Source organism: Crocodylus siamensis, chromosome 7, assembly GCF_052110815.1.
Source record: "Crocodylus siamensis isolate JL-2025a chromosome 7, ASM5211081v1, whole genome shotgun sequence".
NCBI lineage: Eukaryota > Metazoa > Chordata > Crocodylia > Crocodylidae > Crocodylus > Crocodylus siamensis.
In genome coordinates this window covers 83,391,317-83,416,567 of record NC_143401.1, presented here as the reverse complement: position 1 = coordinate 83,416,567, position 25,251 = coordinate 83,391,317, and the positions used below count along the sequence as shown (strand labels likewise).

General features: G+C 41.5%; 2 protein-coding genes across 3 annotated transcripts in view; one reads left to right on the top strand and one right to left on the bottom strand.

The window, feature by feature from the left end:
- Positions 1-25,251, top strand: part of WDR11 (WD repeat domain 11) — a 93,000-nt gene that overhangs the window by 28,640 nt on the left and 39,109 nt on the right. The window contains exons 5-11 of one of the 2 annotated variants that reach the window (XM_090057345.1): positions 2,481-2,664; positions 12,236-12,401; positions 15,209-15,320; positions 17,515-17,710; positions 18,289-18,392; positions 19,868-20,041; positions 22,695-22,779. In XM_090057345.1, the coding sequence (XP_089913471.1) occupies positions 2,481-2,664; positions 12,236-12,401; positions 15,209-15,320; positions 17,515-17,710; positions 18,289-18,392; positions 19,868-20,041; positions 22,695-22,779 (1,021 nt within the window). Of the gene's footprint in view, positions 1-2,480; positions 2,665-12,235; positions 12,402-15,208; positions 15,321-17,514; positions 17,711-18,288; positions 18,393-19,864; positions 20,042-22,694; positions 22,780-25,251 lie in introns of both variants that reach the window. The other variant, XM_090057344.1, reaches the window with a different exon arrangement.
- LOC149860055 (uncharacterized) lies at positions 6,653-8,233 on the bottom strand. The gene is made up of 2 exons (XM_090057884.1): positions 8,198-8,233; positions 6,653-7,423 (listed from the first exon to the last, which is right to left on the bottom strand). Exons 1-2 carry the CDS (start codon positions 8,231-8,233, stop codon positions 6,653-6,655), a joined length of 807 nt encoding a protein of 268 aa, XP_089914010.1.

Here is a 25,251-nt window from a genome sequence, read left to right as displayed (position 1 = left end):
CAAAAAAAAAAAGTTGATCGCTCGGCTCCTCTAATAGTCTTGACTCTGAACTCCTAACAATTTAATCCAAAGTACCTTACTTTTACTATTATAATCTGCTAACCAACCTGAGTTAAGAATGCAGATAGCATTCAGTCCCCACTGTGCTGAGCCATGAAGCAAGTCTTAGGAACAGGATACAGCTTAATAGATCTAATTTAAGACATCAAGCAACCAATCGTTGTTTATTATTACAGGGGTGTGTGAGTAAAGAGCTAGTGTACATGTTCTTGAGTCATTTGTTGAGGCCTTTATAAATAATAAAATAGTTATCAATCACAAACATATTAGAAAAAAAATAGGCCTCTAATATTTGGGTACCACTGTCTAACATGCTAACTAAAATGGTTTTGTTTCTTAGTATTCTCCCATCTGTCTATATCCATCTGCCATTTTTTATACTGTATGGAGTGTGTGCTGTCTTTCTTGTCTCTTTTTCACAGATCCTGGCACAGTGGGGTCCTGGGCTGCTATGTGTCATGGCAACTGAAATAAGAACTCTAGTAATCAGATTAGTGATTACCAGCTTACAGTTAGCATCATGGTAAAATTCTTGAGGAGGGATTTAGAGGGTAGAATAGTGGTAGCATGGCCTAATTTGAGGACGACATTTCATATAGAGGGCACAAAGGAGGAATCATTGGCAGAGTGGAGCATTATTATCCACAGAAGTGGGTAATGATGGAAGAGTATAGTTGGAAGAAGACTTGAATATGATACAGTAGAAAAGAAGTAGCTAATGGAAGTTGGAAAGGTGGGAGCACCATCAATAGAAGGGGCAATAGAAATGTTGTTCCTTGTATGGAGAACGATGTGAATTTCAGAAGAACCACAGCAAAAGCAGATAATTATGGTTTGGACTTGAGTTCTTAGCAGCCAAGATAGGGGAAAAGGCTGAATATTTTAAATGTACAGACAGCAAGATACGATCATGACCTGAATCAGCGTCGGGGGGAAAAGTCGAGATTATAGATGCTGCTGATATTTTAGGACTAAATAATAAGCTGGATTATGATGTCATGAGTAAGAGCGAAACGGGCTGGAGACAAGGAATCTAACCTTAACTCTTTTAATTTTAAATTGCTTTTGAATTGTCCATTATGAGCAACCCATGTGACAGAATGGGATACAAAATCAGAGGGAGGAGTCAGGACAGAGGTGTGAAGAGATTTATAAGTTGTTCTAAAGATGATGGTAGAAGCTGCGTGTAGGTAAGATGACTTCCATAAAGACAGAAGAGGGAGAAGAGAACGAACAATCATGCCTTTTGTCTGCCACAGACAGAAAGTCAGGAAAGAGGAAGACTCCCTGGAAGGGAGGTGCTTAAATAAATGACAATAGAAGTAGGAGGAATACAGGAATAGACAGTGTTTTGGCATAGGGGACTAAAGAGGAGAGTATAAGCAAGAGTCAAAAGCAACTGAGATGTCAAGGAAGATGAAGTACAACATTTTGAGTTCAGTTGAAAGAAGTAATGAAGAAATAGCAAAGAAGTAATGAAGTAATCAACATTTCATTCCTGAATTTAGTTCTGTCAGTAATTTTGTCTTGAAAGATAGTTTCTCCATACCTTGCTCTACCTAGGGTTCATCATGGCTGCTTACAGACAAAAAAAAAAAATAGTGCTTTTCTTTAAACTCTGAGTTCTGCTGCACCAAACTCAGTGCATGCCCAGAAGATGCCTTGCATTAGTTGGCTCACCAAATGTCTGAATAGATCAGGCAATTAATTGGGACTTTTTTGGCATTTTTATTTAACAGTTGATTGAAGAAGCTATTAGATAAAAGTGTAAAAGTGCCAAAAAGCTCTCTGCTGAAGGATCTGATCTGTACAAACGCTGTTTCTTCTGGTAAAGTGATTTGTTTTGGTTTTGGTTTGTTTTTTTAACATCTGTAAGCAGCCCATGTCAGTTATACCAAAGCTTTTGTTTGCATATGCAAACATATATAATATTGACAATACAGAGATGTCAGTCATTGATCCACAGTTGTTATGCTGTCATATAAATAACATCATGGTTAAAATTTCTGGGAGACCATCACTTCGTATGAGAATGAAAATGTAGATTTATCCTTGCTGGATAACTGGTTTCCTTAGCTTTGTAAAACTTAATGAGGAATAGTTGATGGCAGAAAATCACTGTACTGAACTAATGTAAAAGGACAAACAAGATGTTTCTGCCAGTAATCTTACAGTATTTTTTAATATAGGGACTTAATTTTGAAGTATTGAGTTTTGTGGCCTCTAATGAATTATAATGGACCATCTGCTGTTCTTTCACCAGAAGATTCCTGTTAGCTAGAATTATGTATTTCCCAGCTTGTTTGACATTATTCAAACTATTACCATTTCTCCACACCAAAATTACATTAAAAATAAAACATCGTGATAAAATTGTACATCCTATTTTGCTATAATAGCAACTGTTTTTCTTGTTACAGTGCTCACCAGTGAGGGCATAGTGTTCGTTTCAGACTTCTCTCCTTCCAAGGCTCCTGCCAGCTCAGGGAAAAAAGTATACATCTCTAGTCCACATTCTAGTCCTTCTCACAAGCTGGTTGCTGCTACAGGAGCTAAAAAAGCCCTTGATAAAGTAAAAATTCTAATCAGTAATGAAAAACCAAGGTAAGTTGTAAGTGTTTTGTGTTTCTTCATACACATAGACATCATTCTACATATGCCTGCAAGTTATTTCTTTCTCCATTTTCTGTAAATACTAGTTGGATCTTTATTGTTGAGTGCTCATTAAAAAATGGGTGAACGAAGGAGACAAGACTACAAAGGGAATAACAGTTATTTCTTTCAGTTCCATTTCTACATCCTTTACCCCCATAGCAATACAACTAAAGAGCATCTCACCCTGTGATTATGAAATACGAAGGATATGAAGGTGGGGATCAACTGTTAATGAATTATTAAGGCATGTTTTTCCTTTTGATTCCCCGGTTGAGGTTTAATTTGAAAACTCAAAAATTATTCTTGATTTCAATAGCTGAAAGGGAAAGAACCTTTTATTATGGTACATTATGGACAAATACACTTTTTGTCAAATCGTCTCTTACCCTTTTCGAGCTCTGATAAGTTTTGATTTCATTCCTTCTTTTATATTCTCAATAGAATTTACATATTCTAATTGAAAGTTCTTATTCTTCTCTTGCCAGATGGGTTTTTAAAATGTTAATATAGCTTAGTGATGTTTCTGTACTTGTCTGTTTGTATGAAATGTGATAACTTTTGAAAATTATATCTTAACAATTCAAAGATTTCAGGGTAGGTTTTTTACATGAATAGATAAAAGGTTGTTGATTTGAGGAGGATGGAGAAACCGGAGATGGGGGTTGGGGTATACTGGGAGCCAATGGTGGAGGTGGGGTGCCCTGACTGTTGGGAGGAGGAGAGTAGCTTATGTGAGTTAGGAGGTGAAAAGGCTGCACAGACTCTTCAGAATTGAGCAGAATGGGAGTGTTGGTACATAAGACTAGAGGTGCACCAGTGCATTGGTCCATATCAGATCGGCACCAATAAAAGGAAAATGGACATTATCAGCTAATAAAAAAAGGCTGACACGGCTGATAATGTTGGTGATAAATGCCTTATGTATACTGTGGTTGCACGCATGCACATAGTTTCATAGTTAGTAGGGTTGCAAGGGACCTGAGAAGATCATCAAATCCGACCCCCTGCCATGGCAGGAAAGAGTGCTGGGGTCAAACGACCCCGGCAAGGTGATTCTCAAGCCTTGTCTTAAAGACCCCCAGGGTAGGAGCCAGCACCACTTCCCTTGGAAGTTGGTTCCAGATCCTAGCCGCCCTGACCATGAAGTAGTGCCTCCTGATGTCGAATCTGAATTTACCCTCTGTCAGTTTGTGACCATTATTTCTAGTCACTCCTTGTAGTGCTTGGGGAAAAAGGGACTCCTTCAATGCTTGCTGGTCTTCTCTGAGTAGTTTGTAACAGGCCACTAGTTCCCCCCTCAGCCTTCTCTTGTGGAGGCTGAAGAGGTTCAGGTCCCTGAGCCTCTCCTTGTAGGGCCTGCCCTACTGTCCCCGATCATGCGAGTGGCCTCCTCTGGACCCTCTCCATGTTGTCCACATCCCTCCTGAAGTGCGGCGCCCAGAACTGGACGCAGTACTCCAGCTGCGGCTGACCAGTGCCGCATAGAGTGGGAGGATCACCTCCCTGGACCTGCTTGAGATGCATCTGTGGATGCAGGACAGGGTGCGGTTGGCCTTCCTAACTGCACCCCCACACTGCCGGCCCATGTTCATCTTGGCATCAATGATGACTCCAAGATCCTTTTCTGCCTCTGCACTGATGAGAAGGGAGTTCCCCAGCCTGTAGGTATGGTGCTGGTTCTTCCTCCCCAGGTGCATCACCTTGCACTTGTCAGTGTTGAATTCCATCCTATTCTCGTCCGCCCACACCTGTAACTTGTCTAGGTCCGATTGTAACCTATTCCTTTCTTCTAATGTGCCCACATCCCCTCACATCTTAGTGTCATCAGCAAATTTGAACAAGGTGCTTTTTACCCCCTTGTCTAAGTCGCTGATGAAGATGAACAGTGCGGGCCCAAGCACTGCGCCCTGGGGAACCCTACTGCTCACATCCCTCCAGGTCGAAAATGACCCATCCACTACCACTCTCTGGGTGCGGCCCTCCAGCCAGTTGGTGACCCAATTGACTGTGTAGGTGTCAACACACAGTCCTCCAGTTTCTTAATGAGAATGGAGTGAGAGACAGTGTCGAAGGTCTTCCGAAAGTCCAGAAAGACTATGTCCACTGCTGCCTCTGCGTCTAAGGATTTGGTGACCTGGTCGTAGAAGGCCACCAGGATGGTCTGACAGGACCTGCCGCTAATGAACCCGTGTTGGTTGCCCCTAAGCATAATCTCCCCTGCTGGCTCTCAAAAAGCTTCCCCAGGATCGAGGTAAGACTAACTGGCCTACAGTTCTCCAGGTCCTCCTTCCTCCCTTTTTTGAAGATGGGAACCACATTGGCTGTCTTCCAGTCCTCTGGCACTATGCCAGAGCACCACAAGTGCTCATAAAGCTGTGCCAGGAGTCCTGCAATGACCCCAGCTAATTCCCTCAGCACTTGGGTTGAGATCCCAGCTGATCCAGTCCCCCCAGAAGTTCCCTGACTAGATCCTCCCTGACCCTTGGCCTAGATGCGCCTCCCCTGGGGCCTGAGGGGGGCCCGGTGGGGGAGCTGATCTGGTCCCTGCTTAGGAAAATGGAGGCAAAGAAGTTGTTAAACAGGTTAGCTTTTTTGTCTGGTGTGACGACCAAATTTCCTAGGGTGTCTTGCAGGGGCCCCATGTTACCCGGAGCCTTCTTTTTACACCCTATGTATTTAAAAAAGGACTTCTTGTTGTCCTTGATCTGGGAAGCTAGTCCCAGTTCCATCTCTGCCTTGGCCTTTCTGACTGCCCCCTGCAGCCCCGAGCAACCACAGTATAATCCTCCCTGGTGATGGCCCCTCCCTTCCTTTGGGTGTACCCCTCCCTTTTAGCTAGAAGACATTCCCGGACGCTTTTGGTGAGCCATGGGGGCTTTTGTGCCCTCCTGCTCCCTTTGATTCGTGTTGGGATTACCTCCCTTTGGGCTTGGAGGATCGTCTCCTTAAGGAACAACCGCTCTTCTTGGACACCTGGTTCCCCTCCCCTCCCCTCCGGGACCTCAGTGCTTCCCTGACTGTTCTCCTTAGCTCATTGAAGTCCGCCCTCCTGAAATCTAGGGCTGCTGCCTTGCTTCAGGCCTTTGTCACCTTGCGCTGGATGGTGAATTCCAGCAGGCGATGATCACTGTTGCCCAGATGGTTGAGCACCCGCAGCCCCCTCACCAGGTCATCACCCATGGCCAGCACCAGGTCTAACAAGACGTCTCCCCTGGTGGGGCTGTGCACCTCCTGGGTTAGATGGACCTGCATTTTAGCTAGGAACCTATGTGAGCGGTCAGACCTGGCTGACTGCTCTTCCCAGCAGATGTCTGGAAAGTTCAGGTCATCCATGGTGACCACGTCCTTTGACCTAACTATTTCCGTGAGCTGACTTAAGAATTCCTGGTCTAGCTCCTCCCCTTGGTTGGGAGGTCTGTAGCAGACCCCCACCATTAGGTCTCTTTCCCCTTGAGTGCCTTGTATTCTAACCCAGAGCACTTCCGTGTTCCCCTCCTCTGACTCTGTGCTACGTGGTGAGGATGTGTATTCCTCCTTAACATAGAGCGCCATATCCCCACCTTTCCTCCCTGTCCTGTCCCTCTTGTACAGCCTGTAGCCCTTGATATTCACCACCCAGTCATGCGTTGGGTGCCACCACATTTCAGTGAGCCCCGCTATGTCTGGGTTGGTGTCAGCTAGCAGGAGGGTAAGTTCCTCCTGCTTGTTTCCCATACTATGAGCATTTGAGGCCTCCTGTGGATGTGTGCACTGGCTCCCTAACCACAGCATTGCCCTGGCCGCTGTTGCTTACCTGTGTATATCTTCCACTCGTTGGTCTAGGCTGGGGTGTACTTGTGAATGCTGCTTGGTTTAGCGGTCTGAGGCTTCCTCCTCCCTCATCTTTCCTTTCCCCCGATGAGACTAGTTTAAAGCCCACCAGAGGAGATCTGCCAACCTAGATGAGAACATGCTTATTGTTAGGGGAAAGGTGGAGCCCATCCCACCCGAGCACATCTCTTGTTGTGATGTGCAAGTCGTTGTCAAGGAAGCCAAAGCCCCCCTCAAGGCACCATTCCCAAAGCCGCCAGTTGGTCTCTGTGATGCACGTCTCATGCCGTCTTCCACATCTGCTCACTGGTAGAACAGAAGAGAATACCACCAATGCACCTATCTCCTTCAGTACGCCCCCCTGAGCGTGGTAGTCCACTATCAGGTGATCAGGGATTTTCCTGGCTGCATCATTAGTACCCACATGGATTAGGACCATAGGGTAGTAATCGGTGGGCTGGATCACAGCCTGGATCATCTCCATCACGTCATGAATCTTTGCTCCCAGTAGGCAGTAGACTTCGCGTGTCGAGGGGTTCTGGAGACAGATGGGGCTCTCTGTACCTCTCAGGATGGAGTTGCCTATGACGATCGCTCGACACTTTCTCCTCGGAGACTGCTTAGCTCCTTCGGCCTGTTCGGAGTGTGGAGTTGCCTCCTCTCCCTCCTTTTCCTCCAGTGTTGCCAGGGCCTCGTACCTGTTCTCCAGCTGGACTGGAGGAACTGGTACTGCTGTGTTACGAATAGCCCTGGTTCTGGAGGTGACTGTCTGCCCCTCTGCAGTGGGGGGCACTTCCTGAGGTGCTTCTTCCTTGCATGTGTGGCCCTGCAAGGAAAGGAAATAGCTGTCAGTTTCTTCCTCCACCTCCCTGATTCTCCTCAGTCTGCTAACCTCCTCCTGGAGCTCCCTCACCTGCGCCTCCAGGGCCCTAAGGCAAGGGCGGGCTGCTGGTCAGGAGTGCAGCTTGGGGAGCAGCATCCAGCTGGTAAATCTGTAGGGAAAAGGAGGGTGGGGAGAGAAGGGACATGGAGGGAGCAGATTGTGGAGGCGGGGTGAGCAGGGGGGATGGTTCCTGCCTCTGCGTGTGCCTCTGGGGGAGGCATGCGGGACATGTGCTGCACAGATCTGTGCATGGGGCAACAGTAGGCTTCCCGCTGCGGGCTTAGGGCCAGAGGCTGTGCCGGGCTCTTTCCAGCAGTGGGGGTGGGGGCTGGGCTGGGGCAGGGCGGGCAGCAGGAGCATGGGGAGGGGAAATACGGTGGGGGGGGCTGCAGCCACCCCATAATCTGCCATAACCTCCTGCCTTCCCCCCCCCGTAACTCCCCTTCTAGCACTGCCACTGCCCATCCCACCCCACCCCACCCCACCCCTGCCTGGCCCAAGCGTAGCCTGGGCCCAGCCTCCCACGCCGGGAAGAGTCTGGTGCAGCCTCCAGCCCCAAGTGCATGGGAGCAGACCGCCCTTGCCCTATGCACAGATCTGGGGAGCACATGTCCCCCATGCTTCCACCGGGGATATGTGCAGCAGCAGGAGCTGTCCTCCCATGCCCCTAGATGAGCTGCGGCTCCATCCTACACCCAGCCTGGTCCTGGCTGTGCAGTGCCTGGCCCTGCCCCAGCCCTGCTTCCTCCCTCACCGCAGGGGCCTTGATCTGCCCTCCCCGCAACTTACCAGCCGAATGCTGCTCTCCAAGCTTCCAGGCTGCATATTAGCAATTAGATTGGTATCAACCGATATGACTGGTTAATAATTGGCCATCGGTATCTGCCCAAAAAGTGTTTATCGGTGCACCCCTACATAAGACACTTTTATAGGGAAAATAGAGAGGTGCAAAGAATCTCGTGTGTAGTGAACTCAGCCTATTGGTGTGCAAGTTGTTTCACCTTTTTATCCTATATTCTGCAGAAATCTGCTGCTTATTACACTTGCCGCTGAAGACAACAAGTCAGAATCTGGTGTGCAAAACTTCATCCTTATGGTGTCCTTATGATAGCTTTCTAATTCTGTCCTGTTGTCAGTATCCTCCCTAGAGATGCACCCTTTAACAGTGAGGTGTCCTTAAACCTTTGAGTGATAATATATTCTATAGTCCTAAATTTCAGGTAATTAATGGTGATTGGGCCTTGTCCATACTTCCTTGTCAGCAGAAGTCCTGGCAGTAGATACTGCTGCCAACAGTAAGCTATGAGAAGGCATACACGTCCATGTATTTGTGGTGGCTCCATTCCGAATTTCTGCTGCCAGAATGCAAAGTTCACCATGTGAAAGCATCAGATACTGAATGGAGACTGTTGCAGATGGCACAGAAGTGCCTGTGTGCCTGTTTTGGTGGCTGTTGGCTGGTAGCAGAAGTCTTACAATGCTTAATAGTAGTGATGCAACTGCTGGCAGAAAATAGGGTTCTACATCTGCAGGGGAGCTTTGAGTGTGGCAGCACTGTTTTTTGAGCAGGAAAGATTCAATCTAAGACCCATTTCTACCTGTTTCAATGCTGAAATAGTACACTTTAAAGTATAGCAGTTATTTATCACTGTTTTTTCCCCCACCTCTGGCTTGCTGTGAATCTGTGTCCATTTATTTCTGAAAATCTGATGGTGAACAAAGTTGGAGCATTGCAGCTCTCTTCGAGTTAATAGAGCATAACACAAGAAAACAGCAAGAAAAGGAAGAAATGGTACATCATACCTGTGCTCCCTATTTGATGCCAGGTGCTCATTCTTGTCATTAAAACCATGAAAGGCTATTATTTAGAGCTATAAGAGTTTTCTCTAATCCACTCAGAGAAGCAGCCACATTCTTTTGGCATGTTATGACAGGGATAGTTATGGTCATGTTCTCCGTGGGTGATCTTTGGAAATTGAGCTGCTTGCTAAAGGAGATTTGCATGAGTCTAATTTGACCATTTTCAATCCAAGGCATAAAACACTCTTAATTCATAAAAGCCTTCGTTCAGTAATGAAAGCTGAAAAGGGGCTGATATTTCCCGTAGATTATGGAATGAGGAAAACTAGGAATCCTTTAATAATAGTAACTGGGTAGAGATTCTTAAAAATGATAACTTACGTATTTATCCCACACTTAAGTATTAGTAAGAGTATTTTTATTGCACCATATACCAGAACAATCAGAACTGTAAAATGCTTTAAGTCTAAAATTGTTGCATTTTGCACTTCCCTAGGAATTGGTTTTTTTTTTTACTTTCACATAGCTTATTTTTTTCTTTTTGTCCTTTTCTTTTTGCATGCTAAAAATACTACTCAATCTGCCTGTAATTGTGGGAACAAACTAATCAGACTATATTGTCATTCAGTGCTTAATGCCAAACTTTAGTAGAGATTTTAAATCTGTACTTATTTTAATAAGATGTAGAAATTGCAAACCGAATAGGAGGTTTGATGGCATCTCATTCTGCAATCATTTAAAGAAATTGTGATCTAGATACCAAGTTAAAAGGCATGATATTGTCTTTTCATGTTCTGTCATGATTTACTTGTGCTGCTTCAGATGGAACACTTGATTTGGAAATGTCAAGAAGGAAAGCAAATAGACTGCTGCAATATATGCACATACACTTAGTACTACTGGTAAAATAACAGACCCTTTTTTTTCTTTGTTCTCCTGATTCCACTCTTGAATTTCACTATTTAATGAAATGGTACCAAATATATCCTAGTCATCTCCCTACATGTCATCCACAAAACAATTTAACTGGACAGAGGGCATGGGATAGGTGTAACAGATATTTGTTTGGATTAGTGTAATTTGTCTTTCGGTTATGCTCCCTCAAGGCAGTAAGAGAAACAGAGGGAAGAGCTCAGATCAGGAACACTGTTGCAGGCATAGGATGATTTGTGTGGCTGAAAAGGAGTGTGTGAGAGGGTTATGAATGTAGAAGCTAGTATCTTGGATCCCCCCCCCATCCCATGGAAGTGCCTGCTTGGGACCTCTAGTCTTGTTGATCTCTCTATACCCTCTGAAGCTGGTGGGGGGGTGCAGCCCAAGCTTCTTCTGACCCCGATACCTTCGTCTTTGACTTTTCCTGGATTCGTGGGGGTCTTCCTTTCTCAGGGAGCTGCCATATCATTCACCCCCAAACAAGGGACTTTGCCCTCTTCATAGGAAAGTGCATCCCAAAGACCCAATAATGCAATAAAGCAATAATGCAGACAGTTTCTTTTCAATAAAAGCAGATATTGGGGGTAAAGGCAAGAGGCCGGTACCCCCAACAAAGGCACTCAATTTAGCTCGTGCAATCCTGCACATGCCCTGCTTCCTTCTCTCTTGCCCCACTCCAGGTTAGCTTAGCATAGTGCCTTGGATGTTCCTTTGTTTCTTACTCTTTTTAGATTTGCCAGCTCCCAGGGTGATTTCCTGTTTTTGCAAACTTCTCTTTCCATTGGTCCATTATGATGCTTATCCCTCAGCTTCCTTGGAGTTTTCTAGTATCACCTCCTATACTACCTTGTTGACATATCAGCAGATCTGTTCATTTTCTTTATTCCTGAAGATCCATTTTTGTCTCTTGCTGCAGCTCTGGGACCTAGCAGGAACTCTTCTTTCCCCATGTACAGGCTAGTCCAGGAAACAGGCATATGACAGTATTACATGAACACATTTAGGTCAGGTACAGATATTATATTTTTACTAGTACAAGTGATCAGAAACTGGTCTACACCTGTAACAGAGCTGATGTTTGGTGCACAAAGCTGTTTTATACCCATAGCAGAACAGGAGTTCAACATGCTGGTTTTAACTGGTTTAAAAATGGCGAAAGCCAGTCTAATATTTGATCTCCCCACCAAAGGGTGAATGTGCGTTCTGTTCACTACTAATCTAAACTACACTGCTTACAGAAAACTGTAACTTAGATTGATTCCTCTTCAGGCTTTTTTGAATGTCTGTATTAAGCTTTAAAGCACAAATCTTACAATAAAACCTATAGTTTCTCACAGCAAGCTATTTAGACTGGTTGAAGCAAGGGGAAAAATGGACCAAAAAGAGGAGAGGTGAGAGTTGGTTATTTAACTATATGGGTCTTTTGAAGAGTATTAGGAGTTTAAACTTTATATAGTTATTTTCTATTCAGATCAGTTTATTGGATTAAACATATAAGCTAAAGAGTATCTTTTACTCCAAAATTCCTCGCAAATTTAAATGCATTTAAATTTTAGTGTTGTAGCCAGTGGGATATGGAAATAACATTTGCATGCTCTCTATTTTTTCCTTCGGTTGAATATACCTTTTTGGCAACGACTAGTTTAGTTAATTGCAAAATAAAAAATGATGCGTGGTTACATGCAAGTACCGATAAACAGCCCAAGTAAAACTAATTTTCCATGAATACCAATAATTGCTACAATGGCCAACACTTTGCAATTGGACTGCTTTGCACTGGACATGTAAAACCATTAAATTTGTGAGTCTAGAGAAGCAAATGTATTTAAAAAAAAAAAAGTCCTACCACCTATAATATCAGTGGGTGATTTTGATTCATAATGGATTAAGTGAATTTTTATAACTGTCTTTAACTCTTGAAGTGGGTGGTGCTTAGACAATTGCTCATTATGGCAATATGCCAAATATCACTTTTTTCGCTATTAATAATATATGAATTTGAAACACAGCAGTATTAAAACTTATTCCAAACTGCTCCTACTTGCTGCGTAACCTAACAGCATACTTTGTAAATTTGTATTTGGTATATTTCAGTGCTGAGTCCGTAACCCTGAATGACTGCCTTCAGTTGTCATACCTCCCTTCGAAAAGAAACTACATGTTGCTACTCTATCCCAGAGAAATTTTGATTCTTGACCTGGAAGTGAACCAGACAGTGGGTGTGATAGCAATTGAAAGAACAGGGATACCTTTTCTACAGGTAATTTATCCAAGTGTTTTGTTGTTAAGCTAATTTCACTGAATATTTCTTTTTGCGGCAAGATATTTAAGATTGCTTTTTCTTAATTCTATTGATGGTCTTCTAGTGAATTTTTATAAATATCAAGTACATGAATGAAAGTCTCTTTAAAAGACCATTTACTGCATTTGTCTCAAATCTGTGTTGGGATTTTTAATTGTTGAGACCCATCAGAAATTCCAATTTGGGTGTGAAAAGGATAGGTCTTGAATGAGCACTGGTTTCTCAGAAATTCCACTGACAATTAATGAAAGCTGTATATCTAAATATTAGGTGTGTCAATTATTTTACTGGGCCTAGGGAAACAAGATGGGTTTTTTCTCTGCTGAAGGGGTAAGAATGAGTTGTTTCAACCTAGGATACTTCTTATTGCTGAGTTATACAGAGGAAGCTGTGTGTTCAGAAATTGAACCCAGGATCCTGTGACAGTGCTGAGTATTATGTTCTCAGAATCGCCTCCTGTGTCTCCATGTGAATAGATGTTGCTATCAGGGGATAGACTGGGAAGATCGTGCAAGAGATCATGAGCCTGGACTACTCCGTCCACCCATCCCAGTGCCTAAATGCCAGCAGAGATTGTGGTTCATAGGGTTGGAGAAGAGGTACCACTGCCTCTTCTTATACCCCTTTGATCCGTTTGAGAGAGCCAGTTGATTGTCCTCTGCTTCCTGCTGTACATAAACTATACTGGCATGCATCAGCTGTTCTGCTACAATTACTGCCCTGCTCTCCTTGTTGAATTATGAAAGTGTAGTTTAAACTGGATTTCCAGGATAATGTCAGTATGACCAAGTCACTCCCTTTAGGATTATAAGAATGTTTCCCCTCAGGACAAAACTGATGATGTCAGGGATTTTTTTTTGCTTTCCTCACAGCTTCCCAGAGGCCTAAATTTGTTAAAAAAGAGTGAGGATAGGAATTTAAAAGCTGTGATGTTAAGGGGAGTTCATCACTTCATTTAGCTTGCAGCAAGTTACTATCAGAGCACATGGAATACTGGAAGCTGGCTAGTGAACCCTGTTAGCTTTCCATTGCATCTGTTTTTTCTGCATGCTGTAATGGAAGCTTTTTAAATCTCACAGTATGATTAAGCTGGTATTATATTAGAAATAATGTAAATAGAATGATTTTGGGGAATTGCACGTTTCAGCATCTTGCGTAATATTCCAGTTATTTTTGCAAACACTCCAGCAAGAGTTTGTCAGTATTTTCCTTCCATGAACAGTCTCTGTGTTAATCTTTTTTTTTTCCTTTTTAGTTTCTTTTTTATTAGTATTTTATCTGATATTTTATTATTATTAATATTTTATCTGATCAGAATGTCATTTTGAAAACTGATACATTGCAGAAGTATTTATAGAAGAGAAGCTAATCATCCAACACAGCAGTTGCATTTTCATTTTACATTTGTGGGAGGGCATGGAAAATGAAAAGCTTTGGAATCAGAGCAAAATGCTGTGTTCATCCTAAATCTGAACAAAGGTAGGCAAGAGGGGAATTAGACAGTTAATTTTACGGCATCTTTTCTTTCTGATCGCGCATTACCAGATACCAAATTTTGAATGACATTTTTTTTATTTACCAGATGCTCTCTAATTGTAGGGGCAGGGTGCTTTCTGTTAAGAGGGGAGTAGAAAAAACATATGACTATTTGCTGGCCCACAGGCTGATTGTATTTTGAGTAGAATAGAAAGAAATTTGGTAGGGAAAATGTTGGCCCCTGATGCAGCAAACATTGTTTAATTCAGCTCTATGAATCCTTCTGCAAATCCACCTCAGTTTGTTGTGCTATAAAAATTATCAGTGTGGAAACAATCCTGTGGTGAAAGGAAATTTCATTTTCTGGTCGTTTAGTTTTTTACACAAAATATGACATGCACTTTTTTTTTAGCATTTACTTTTGCTTGATTAGGTCGTGAAGTCAAGTCTGGGATCCTATCTAAGTAACTGAGATCATGTGATTAGAGAAAAAGCAGAGTACAAAGCTACAACAGATTTTTGAGCACATCTCTCTATCTGTGCATGTGGAAGAAATGCTACTTTAAAACAAATGAAACCATTGAAGTCCTCAGAAGCATGCTCTTTCTTCCTGAAACCAGTATCAATAATACCAGTAAATTTAGTATGCCAATTTACTTCATAAGTCATCACAGATAAAGTTCTCAAATTGGTTGACATAGAGCTTATGAACCACATGGCACTGGCTGGGGCTGAATGTTATTAGATGTTATCAAATGCCTTTCCCAATTACTCTTCACAGTCTTCAATACATACTTTTGTTCTAAAATGCATGAAATATTTGGGATTTGCAGACATCTTCATCAATATCCATCAGTAATTTACATATCTATGCATAAAACAATATAATCTCCTGAGTTATAAGGAACTGAGATTTTGCTTACACTTATGTATATGTACATGTGTGTGCGTATAATAAAAATATATAACTAAATAATAAAATAAATTGTGTGTATACATACCATTTATTTTATGATTTAATTGACTCAGGAAAATGAATGTCAAAGGCTGAATAATTTTTATAGCATAGGGCTGCACTGCGTATGTGCACAAGAAACTGGAATTTCCTTAAAGGGTATTGGTTCTGCCATAGATAATGTGACTAGATATTGACTCAAATAGTCCCTTCGTTTTCTGTTCTTCAGTTACTTTAAAACAATTGATCATGCACTTCCATAAGCATACTAATATGAATTGCACAGTACGTGATCTGGTGTTAATCCAAATGCTTTTGGCATCTATTTATATAGGTAATTCCCTGCTTTCAACGTGATGGTTTGTTTTGCCTACATGAAAATGGATGTATAACTTTAAGAGTTCGCAGATTGAACAGTATAATTGGCTCTCCAAATGAGGAACCAGGTGAGCTTGTCAACAAATGAGTAAAATGGAGCTGGAGGTTAGTGAGTCCACACTGCTAGCCCTGATTGGATTTCCTGTGTTTTTCAAATACAAAGTCTAAACTTCAGAAACATGTTCACACCTGGTTTTCAGTATATTTTACATGATGTTTGGTCATTATATTTCTTGTCTCTTCTTCTTCTGAGTATTGAATCTTCATTTTATTTCCCAATGTTGATTCTAAATTCTCTTGGTATTCAATATGAGATAAGAGCATGAATATCCTAAAAATCCTTTCAGTGCTGAATAAAATATCTTAAATTACGAATCAGCTTAACAACAGGATTCATAGAGAAACTCAGATAAAAAGCAAAGCAAAACACCAATTTGTCTTTGAAGGATTGTTTACAAATGCATTCACAAAAGTGTTTGGAAGTCATTTGCTCTGAATGGTGATTAGCACTGGAATGTTTTTATTGACTCCAGTTTTTACTTCTGAGTTACTAAACATATCTAATTTTTTTAACAGCATGTTACTAAAAGTAAAATGTTTTTGATGACATTAAATAAGGGATAAAAGATTTAACTGATGGCTATATGCAGACACAATTCTGTTAATTTTAATGCCCAGTGTGAAAATAAATGGTGTTTCTCTTTTCAGTCTTTCTGTGGGGGTATAAAATCCGAGAAATTCTGACATTATGTTGGCATCACATTACCTTATTTCAGTTTAATAAACAAGTTGAAGTATTTTAGCTTGGGTGGAAAATAGGGTATCGCTGCTTCTTATACCTGTCTTAAGGGAAATTTTACCATGTGACCTTTTTAAGATTTGCACAGTTCCAATAAAAGAACCCATTTTACAGATACCTCTGTTTGAACTTCTTACGGTTATCCAGTGTATATTTTTAAATTAAAAAGGTTTAATTTTTAATTTCCTTTTGGTTTTCATCAAAATATTTTGTGTATTCATAGAATCATAAAAAATTAGGGTTGGAAGAGACCTCCGGAGGTCATCTAATCCAACCGCCTGCTCAAAGCAGGACTATCCCTAACTAGATCATCCAGGCAAAGCATTATCTATCCAGGTCTTGAAAACTCCCAGGATGGAGCTTCCACCACCTCTCTGGGTAGCCTGTTCCAGTGTTTTACTATCCTCCTAGTGAGAGAATTTTTCCTAATATCTAACTTAAACTTCCCTTGCTGCAACTTGAGACCGTTGCTCCTTATTTAGTCATCTGCCACCAGATGAGAACAGTCTAGCTCCATCCTCTTTCTAACCCCACCCCCTCAGGTAGTTGAAGGCTACTGTTAAATCAATTCTGTTTTCCCTTCTGCCAACTAAATAAACCCAGTTCCTTCACCCTTTCCTCGTAAGTCATGTCCCTCAGCCCTCTCACCATTTTTGTTGTCCTCCACTGGACTCTCTCCAATTTGTCTACATCCTTCCTGTAGTGGTGGGCCCAAAACTGAACACAGTACTCCAGATGTGGCCTCACCAGTGCTGCATAGAGGGGAAGAATCACTTCCCTTGACCTGCTGGCAACACACTTACCAATGCAGTCCAGTATGTCATTAGCCTTTTTGGCAACAAAGACACACTGCTGGCTCATATTCATCTTATTTATTGCCCTCTTTAACCCTCATGTCCTTTTCTGCAGAGCTGCTTCCTAGCCAGTCAGCAACCCAGCCTGTACCCGTGCATGGGATTATTCTGTCCTAAGTACAGGACTTTCCACTTGTCCTTGTTGAATCTCAAGAGATTTTTTTGGCCCTATCATCCAGTTTGTCTAGGTCACTCTGAATCCTAGCCCTAACCTCCAGCGTATCTACTACTCCCCCCAGCTTGGTGTCATCTGTAGACTTCCTGAGGGTGTACTCAATGCCATCTTCCAGGTCATTGATGAAGACATTGAACAAACCGACCCCTGGGGCACTCCACTTGATACCAGTTGCCAACTAGACATCGAGTCATTGGTTACTACCCTCTGAGTCTGATTCTCCAGCCAGTTTTCTATCCACCTTACAGTCCATTCATCCAGCCTGTACTTCCTTAGCTTGCCTGCGAGAACAGTGTGGAAGACTGTATCAAAAAACCAAAAAAATAGTATTCTAACAAAAAAAAAAAGTCATTTGTACTTCCTACTTCCTCATGTCAGGCTCCAGTAATATTTTCTAAATTATGTCCAGTATTTTCTCATTGGTGAAATTACAGATCCAGATCCGGTGCAGGAGCTGATCTATGACTTACGAAGTCAGTGTGATGCAATTAGGGTAACAAAGACAGTTCGCCCATTCAGCATGGTTTGTTGCCCAGTGAATGAAAATTCTGCAGCTCTCATCGTCAGTGATGGCAGGGTAATGATATGGGAACTGAAGTCTACCATTTCTGGCAGAAGCTTACGTGCCAGGTAACTGTATTAAGTTTCCATTTTTTAATTCTATTTTTAATTCTATTTATGAGAGGCATTTAAGTAACAGTACTAACTTATATCTCAAAAATAGCAGAATTTGATGCGCTATAGAAAATATGGTAAGCATGTGCCTATAAAGAGGATAAAAACAATTGTACTAAGCATAGGGTTTTAAATCTCATTTGTGTTATGAAAGAGAGAATTTTACTCCTTCCTTTTGCTTTAGGAATAATTGGCTTGCAAACTTCCTACAATATGGAAGGAACCAACACTTAAATTTTAAGGAAACATTTTCCTTTAACTACCTTTTCTCCTTCCTACTGTTAGCACTGTTGCTCATATTTTCATACTAAATGCACATAAAAAAGATGAGAATTGTGCAGAATTAATTACCTGATACCTAGACAGTTACTTCATATTGGTAAGGCTGTATATGAAAATCTCCACAGAAGTTCCTGAAAATAGTAAGTAGTAGGAATATTGGGAGAACAATTCTGGGAAAAAACACATTTGACTTGGTCAGAGATACAGTAATACCATTTTACATTCCAGTTGTCTTTTCTCATTTTTTACAGCAATTCAAGTGCATCTCCTTTGTATTCGCCAGCCTCTTTCTGTGGAATCCCTGTAGGAGCATCCCAGAACAAACTTCCAGACCTTTCACTAGATAACATGATAGGTAAGACTAACCACTATATCTAATTTTTAGAGTTAGATGTTTAAAACTATTAGAAAATCTTATGATTAGTGGAGTGTGTGTCATTATTAAAACTAGTTTCAGAACTCATTAAAGACAGTACCCACTTTTCTAGGGCTTTTATGGTGCAGAACTTTGTTTGGAACTCAAATGAATTCTAAAAAGAAAATGCTTTGTTTAATGGAATAAAGCAGCAATTCTCTTTTCTTGGTAGTTTGAGCATATTTAATGAAATAATGGACGTAGCTCTAGGGATCATTGAGTTTTAAGTGTGTCCTTGACACTAGCTTATTCATATACAGTGTAGACATGCTCCCACCACATGAAGAGTCATTCTGCAGTTTCATCTCTAATTTCCCACTGCTTAAAGCAGTGGTTCTCAACCTAGCTGTTGCAAGATCCTTTGAAGGGTGCTGCAAGATAAGCTAGGTTTAAAGAGATAAGCAGGTAAGCTAAATAGATAATCACAGATTCAAGTTTGTTCCTTCCTGAATGAGCCCCCATATCTCTGCAAGCGGGTAAGCACTGAAGTTTATAAATTGTTTCTTGAAAATGGTGCCACTTGGTTCACAGAAGTTATGAAGGGGTGCCTTGAGTCCAGTGAAGGGTGCCTTTCATCTGAAAAGTTTGAAAACCACTGGTTTAAAGCAGGGGTGCTCAGCCTCTGGCTCACGGGCCAGAGGTAGCCTGCAGAGTCATCACATCTGACCTACTGGGACCCCACAGTTGAGAAGTTTAATGTTGGGGGGTGGTGGCCATTAATATGGTCACCCTTCCCCCAACCAAATTCCTAAACCTCACATGGCGGCCACACCTCATCCTCCCCCCTGCAGCTGGATCAGGGCTGGGCCACATCCTTTCTCCCCCGTAGGGCCAGGTTGGGGCTGGGTCAAGCCCCTTTTCCTTCTGTGGGGTTGGGCCATGCCAAATCCTCTGATGGGCTGATTTGGGATCAGGCTGCCCACTAGCCTCCTCTGCACAGCTGGATGGGGCTTGCCACTCCCACTCTGTGCTCTGGATCGGGACCATGGGCAGACCTGGCACTGCCCATCTGGCCTACTGGACAAAAGACACTTAGGACCTGATTATCTTTTACCTACGTTTTTTGTACGTATTCACATTACGCAGCTGGGCCAAGATAGTGACTCTAACTCCAACCCCACGCCAGGGTTGGGACTGGAGCCAGAGCTGCAGCAGCCACTTACCTCCCAAGCTTCTACTCAGGTTCAGGACAAAGGGCTTTTTCCCCCATATTGCCTAGGGGGAAAACCCTCCTCCTAGACTGAGCAAATATGGTACTTGTCCTCTTTTTTTTTTTCCAACAGTAGAGGGTGTCTCATTAAATGTTACTTTGCATCATGTATTACACAGATTGTTGATAATACTTATTTATAACTCCTGTGTCTGGTATTAAAAATGTCATACCCATAGAAACTAATTTTTTTAACATAAAGCAGGACAAGGCACTGTGGCTGAAGAACAGTTAAAAAATTATTTCTTGCAAGAAGTTCACCTGAAATTTCTGTTGACGGGGCTGCTTTCAGGGCTTCCCCTGCCTCAGTTTGCTATCCGGATGTGTCCACCTCTTACAACAAAAAACCTTAAGCAGTATCAAGCACTCCTAGCTGTTGGTAAGTGGATTTTTTTTTTAATACATTACTTATGGCTCTGAAAAAGTTACTTGACATTTTGTACTAATGAATACTGGTTATCCAGTCCAAAAGAGAGGCTTGTTGTTTGGTCTCTGAAATATTTTGTAAATTTCATTACTTTCTCCTTTGCGTGTGTGTAGTGCTTTTTGTCGGCCTACTGTCCTGCCCACCTTGTACACAGCTGTTTTTGTGCTAGTTCTTTCCTAGTATCACCATTTCCATGCTGCCCTCTGCTGGTGGAACATCTTCCCCAAACCCAATCTCTTCCCATTCCAGATACTCTTCTTTACTTCTTGTGTCACTTGTCCTGAAGGACTTATTAAAATGCTGGTCTGAGTCCTGAAAGAAATGCTCATTTAGAACTATGGCACACTTAAAAGTGTATAGGTACAGTAGTAATTGGCCCAGGTTATGTTTACCCTTGCTGTATGTATTGAGTTGTTCCATTTAAATCTTGATTCTTTAACTGACCCCATGTTGGCAAGTCCTTATGCTCATGGTAACCCCCAGTGCCTTCAGCAGGAATCAGTGTATGCACAGCTATCTACCTGCGTGTCAGCTGCAAGGCTGGAGCTGTAGAGATGCTGTGCTTGCAAGATTGCACCTTCTTGATTGTACTTCTTTTGGAGGCTGAAGAATTTAGTCTGACATAATTTAGAAGTCCTGGGAACCTGTCTAAATTACATTTAACTACTGTCTGGTTGCCCGCTAGGCTATAACACTTCAGTGTCTTTGCTGTACTCTATAACACCGTTCTCTGTGCTCCGTTTTCTAGTCCATGTATCTCCCTCAGGAGGGCAACCTCCTTGTTGTCTACAACAGTACATATCCCAAGGAATCTTCCTTTGACAAGAACTTGGACATCTTAGGGCCTTGTTATACATTAATTTTAGACAGCTCAGGGATTGTCCACACATTAGGACATGTAAACAAAGTTTAACTGCCCTTTAAGCATCTTAAAGTTATGCCACTCTGGGGCAGATTTATCTCTGATCTGTGTTACCCAGCTCATATTCCAGGAATGAGTGGCCAGTCCTCAGAGATAAGCTGACCAAATTTCAGTTCTCTTGCATCTCAAGATACTGTCCTCCCCCCACTCCCACCCCCTTACCCTCCTGTTCTGAATTGGTAAACTTTCCAACCCTTGAACTCTACTGCACAAAGGGTGGTACTGGTACCAAGCCAATTCCCCCTCCCACCACTGGGGATGTGACCTGGCCAGGCGGCTCTCAGGGGCACAGACTGGTCTGGAAGGGAGGGTAAATGGGAGAGCCACGTAGGGGACCAGAGTGGGGTTCCCATGAGCTGGGGTTTTCCTCCCGAGGCAGAAGCATTGTCCTCATTAGTTGGGGCTACCGAATCCCAGTCCCAACTCTAGTTTAATAAAAGACAAAACTCTCTCTTATTTACTTATTCTTCATTTCTTTTTAAGTTCTTTTTTTAAGTTCTTTTTATTTTATCCTTTAGTGGCTTCAGTGGCTGACTTCCTTCATTTTACTACCCTGCCCCCAGCTTCTGTTCCCACTCATTTCCTCTCCATTTCACTATCCAGTGCCCATCATTAAACTCTCCCCTTTCCAGTCTAATGTCTGTGCCCCTGCCAACTCATCTCTCCAACCCACCTCCACCGAAAGCAAGGATAGAAGCTGGTTTTGGTCACCAGCCCTCTGGTGGCAACTCACAGCTTTAGCTCCTAGTCAGGACCTTCTCACCCGCCCTCAGTAGCAAGTCACAGCTTTGCAGGTTGAGGACGGTAAGAGAAGGCTTTTAGCCCAAATGTATGATGGCTCTAAATTCGAGCCAACACTTACACTGATGAACATTTGAGAAGCTTAAATTGTAATGTGTAATAAAGCCCTTATATTAGTCCAGTACTTTTGACCAGTATAATAGGGTAGGATCACAGCTGGGGATTCACTCTAAGAAGTATAATTCCTTAGAATCCTGTTTTATTGTTTTTCAAATGTACTCACCAACTGCGTTCAATAATGTTGTTCCAAAGTATAAGTGGGCATTCATGATTTGACTTGATCACTTACTGTGCTGTCAAACTGTAGCTTTCATTACTGTGGAAGCTTCATTTACAGCTGTTACCTTAATGTTTCTTCCAAGAGTTGAAAAATAATTAAGATGCACTTACAGAAATTTAGGGTAATGCTTGCAGTACTCCAGTTTATACTCGCATCTACTGCAATGATTCTATCTGCATGAGAAACACAGGGACACCTTCTGTATTACCCTACATTTTTATGCCTGTATTAGGCTTTACCCTAAATTTCTGTAAGTGCATCTTAATTATTTTTCAACTCTTGGAACAAACATTTTTATGTATTATGCCTGATGAAAACGCCCCAAACTCTTACCATCCAGATCTTCACCAGATTCCAAAAGTTGATGCCCTTAACGGCAGGTATGTGAGCATTTCTTAGTGGAAACTGTCTTTGGGATCTGTAGCCTTTGAGAGAGAGTTTAGACTTCATATGCCTAGATGCTGAGTGCCCACCTCACCCTTGTAGTGTCAAATAAATACGTTTGTTCATTGGTGCAAACAAATAAAAGGAGCTGTATATGTTTCCATTTAGGTATAATAGCTGCTTTGCATTGTTTTATACAATATAAGTCACTTTTACAGGGACAAGTAATGGCTCCGTCTTGGTGTATAATCTTACCAGTGGACTGCTACACAAGGAGTTAAGCATTCATTCCTGTGAAGTCAAGTAAGATTTTTTTCTTTTTAATTCTTACTAATCCTTTTGGGAGATGAGAATTAAAGTATTTAATGTTCTGCAAGCAATATAGGCATTTTGTTTCATCATTAATGACACGCAAGAAAATTACCCTATTGAGCAGTCTGCTCTAGCAAATAGTATCTCTGCTGTGCAAAGCAGTAACTCATTGTGAAAATTAGACTGGAAATTGCAGTGAACTAGAAATATTTGAATTGGTAACTAATGTACCTGTTGATCTAGGATGAACATTAGCTGTTTGCATTTTCTCTAGAACATTGTAGCACAGAGAATACTTTTTAACACGAGAAACTTTATTATAGCGTCTTGTTTATATAGCTATTATGACTCATGGGGTTTTTTCCCCCCCTTGGAAATAATTATGTTCTGTTTGTTAAGGTTTTTTTAATTATTATTTGTATGAGGCTGCGATGGCTGGTGATAAAATTTCAACACAAAATGATTTATAAGCAGTTGTATTTTGATTGAGATTTAGAACTAAATACATTATGTAGTATTTAGTTTTTTAAAATAAGGATAATAGGGCAAATGCACCCAAACAAGTTGCTGTGAGGTAAATGAGGACAAGGATTTACAGAATGTTATTACTACCCTGTGATAACAGCCTACATGTGCTCTCTTACTTTGTAATTTATTCCCCTCGCTTGTCCCTTCAAGGGAGTGTGAGTCAGCTTTCATTTACTGTCATAAGAGTGTGGATGTGGGCAGTTACTGCAGAATATCTGACAGGTGGTAAATCTATGTCTTCATTAACATGTTCATGTTCCCAAACACATTAAAGGGTCCAGAAAGCTGGTCGGGTCTGTCTGTCTTCATGCATATGTGAGAGATGATAACTATAGTCATATGAAGAAGAGTAATCTCTTATCTTGTTTTCTGAAAGTCAACCAATTCCAGGGTCCATTCAAGTAGTAAAGGGAATGGAATATTTTTATAATAACTATATATATTTTTACATTTATCTATATATACATTTATATATGTGTGTGTGTGTATAAAAATAAAAACTAATATAAATATATATTTAGAAGAGTTCTGAGATCCCCCTGTTCATTGTTCAAAAATGTAAGAAAAATGTTTCCAGAGAACTACTTACATGAATCCTGCTTTCGTTTTATAATATAAATGTCCTTGTAGGCTTTTCAGGGATAGTATATCCTTTCTCTGTCTAAATTTTAGTTTTACCTTTATTTGGTGCTACTAAGTACTTTCAAGATTATTCTCATTTTATATTCTCTTATGTATCTCAAGAGAATACTGAATCCTGGTTTATTTTTTATATTTCATTAAAATGATTACAGCATTTAAAATTAAAAACCATTACTAACATAACACAGATGGGGTTTAAAAAATAAAAAAAGGTGTAAAGTGGCTTATTTCATTAAAGATGTACTAATGCCTTATATAATTTTATATGCCCTTTGAAAGCATGACTTTCAGGAAAGCTATTTTAATCTTTTTCTTCATTAATAATTGATAACAGAGCTGAGGTTTTCTTAATGCTAGGTGCTTTTGTACAGTAAATATATTAAAAATATTTTTCAGTTTATCCATTTTATATTAGCACTTGAATATTAACTCTACTTATTTAACTGACCTTCAGTAGAATATGAAATTAAAAAATCCTCTTAAAAGTGTCACCAGCAGTTTGAAAGTAATTGGAAAGAACTTGAGTTCTAAATAAGGGATGCTCAAGCCCCAGCCTATGGGACAGATGGGGACCTGGTTATCATATTTTGGACCCGTGGTGAGCCCTGGGACCTGAACACTGAATGTGGTGTCCCAACCTAGCATGCAGGGCTGGATGGGGGCAGTGCTAGACCCCAGGACCCAATCCTGGTTATAGGTGGCCAGGAAAGAGCAGTCCTGGACCCCTGGGACCCAATCCTGGTGAATGTGGGTAGGGACTGGGGTGGTCCTGGGCCCCCAAAATACAAGCCCAGTATGCAGAGGGCAGAAGGGGTCAGTGCCAAGTCCTAAGGCCCAGTCTGGTCTACAGACTGTCCCCAAGTCACTCATCTGGGCCACAGAGTGAAAAGCTTGAGCACCACTTTTCTATACTCATCCAGCAGACATACAGGTGTCACTAATATTACATGTCCTGAACATTTCATTCACCTTATTTATAAAAAGAAATGACAACATGGAAAAATTTTAATAGGAAGAAACCTCAACTAAATTTTAGGAGACGTTCTGGAGAAGGATGAGAAGGGACTCATATACTGTTTCCATTTTTCTTCTATGTTAATCACTGTGTATTTTACATTTATGCAGATTTAAGATTATTTCAAATGTGGGCTTTAATTCTGCAATGCTCTTACATCTTTTTAGAAGCTTGATAATAGTGATTTTCTGTCAGTTTTGCTCTTTGCTGAGTCTGATTTTGGAATGGACCTAAAATTACCATAAATTTTGCTTCATGGTGACTGGTATGATCCATTA

Coding starts and splice junctions, on each gene's coding strand:
- LOC149860055 (XM_090057884.1), bottom strand. CDS start 8,233: ATGCAGCCTGGAAGCTTGGAGAGCAGCATTCGGCTG. Junction 7,424..8,197: donor TGGAGAGCAGCATTCGGCTG/GTAAGTTGCGGG, acceptor AGGGAGCTCCAG/GAGGAGGTTAGCAGACTGAG.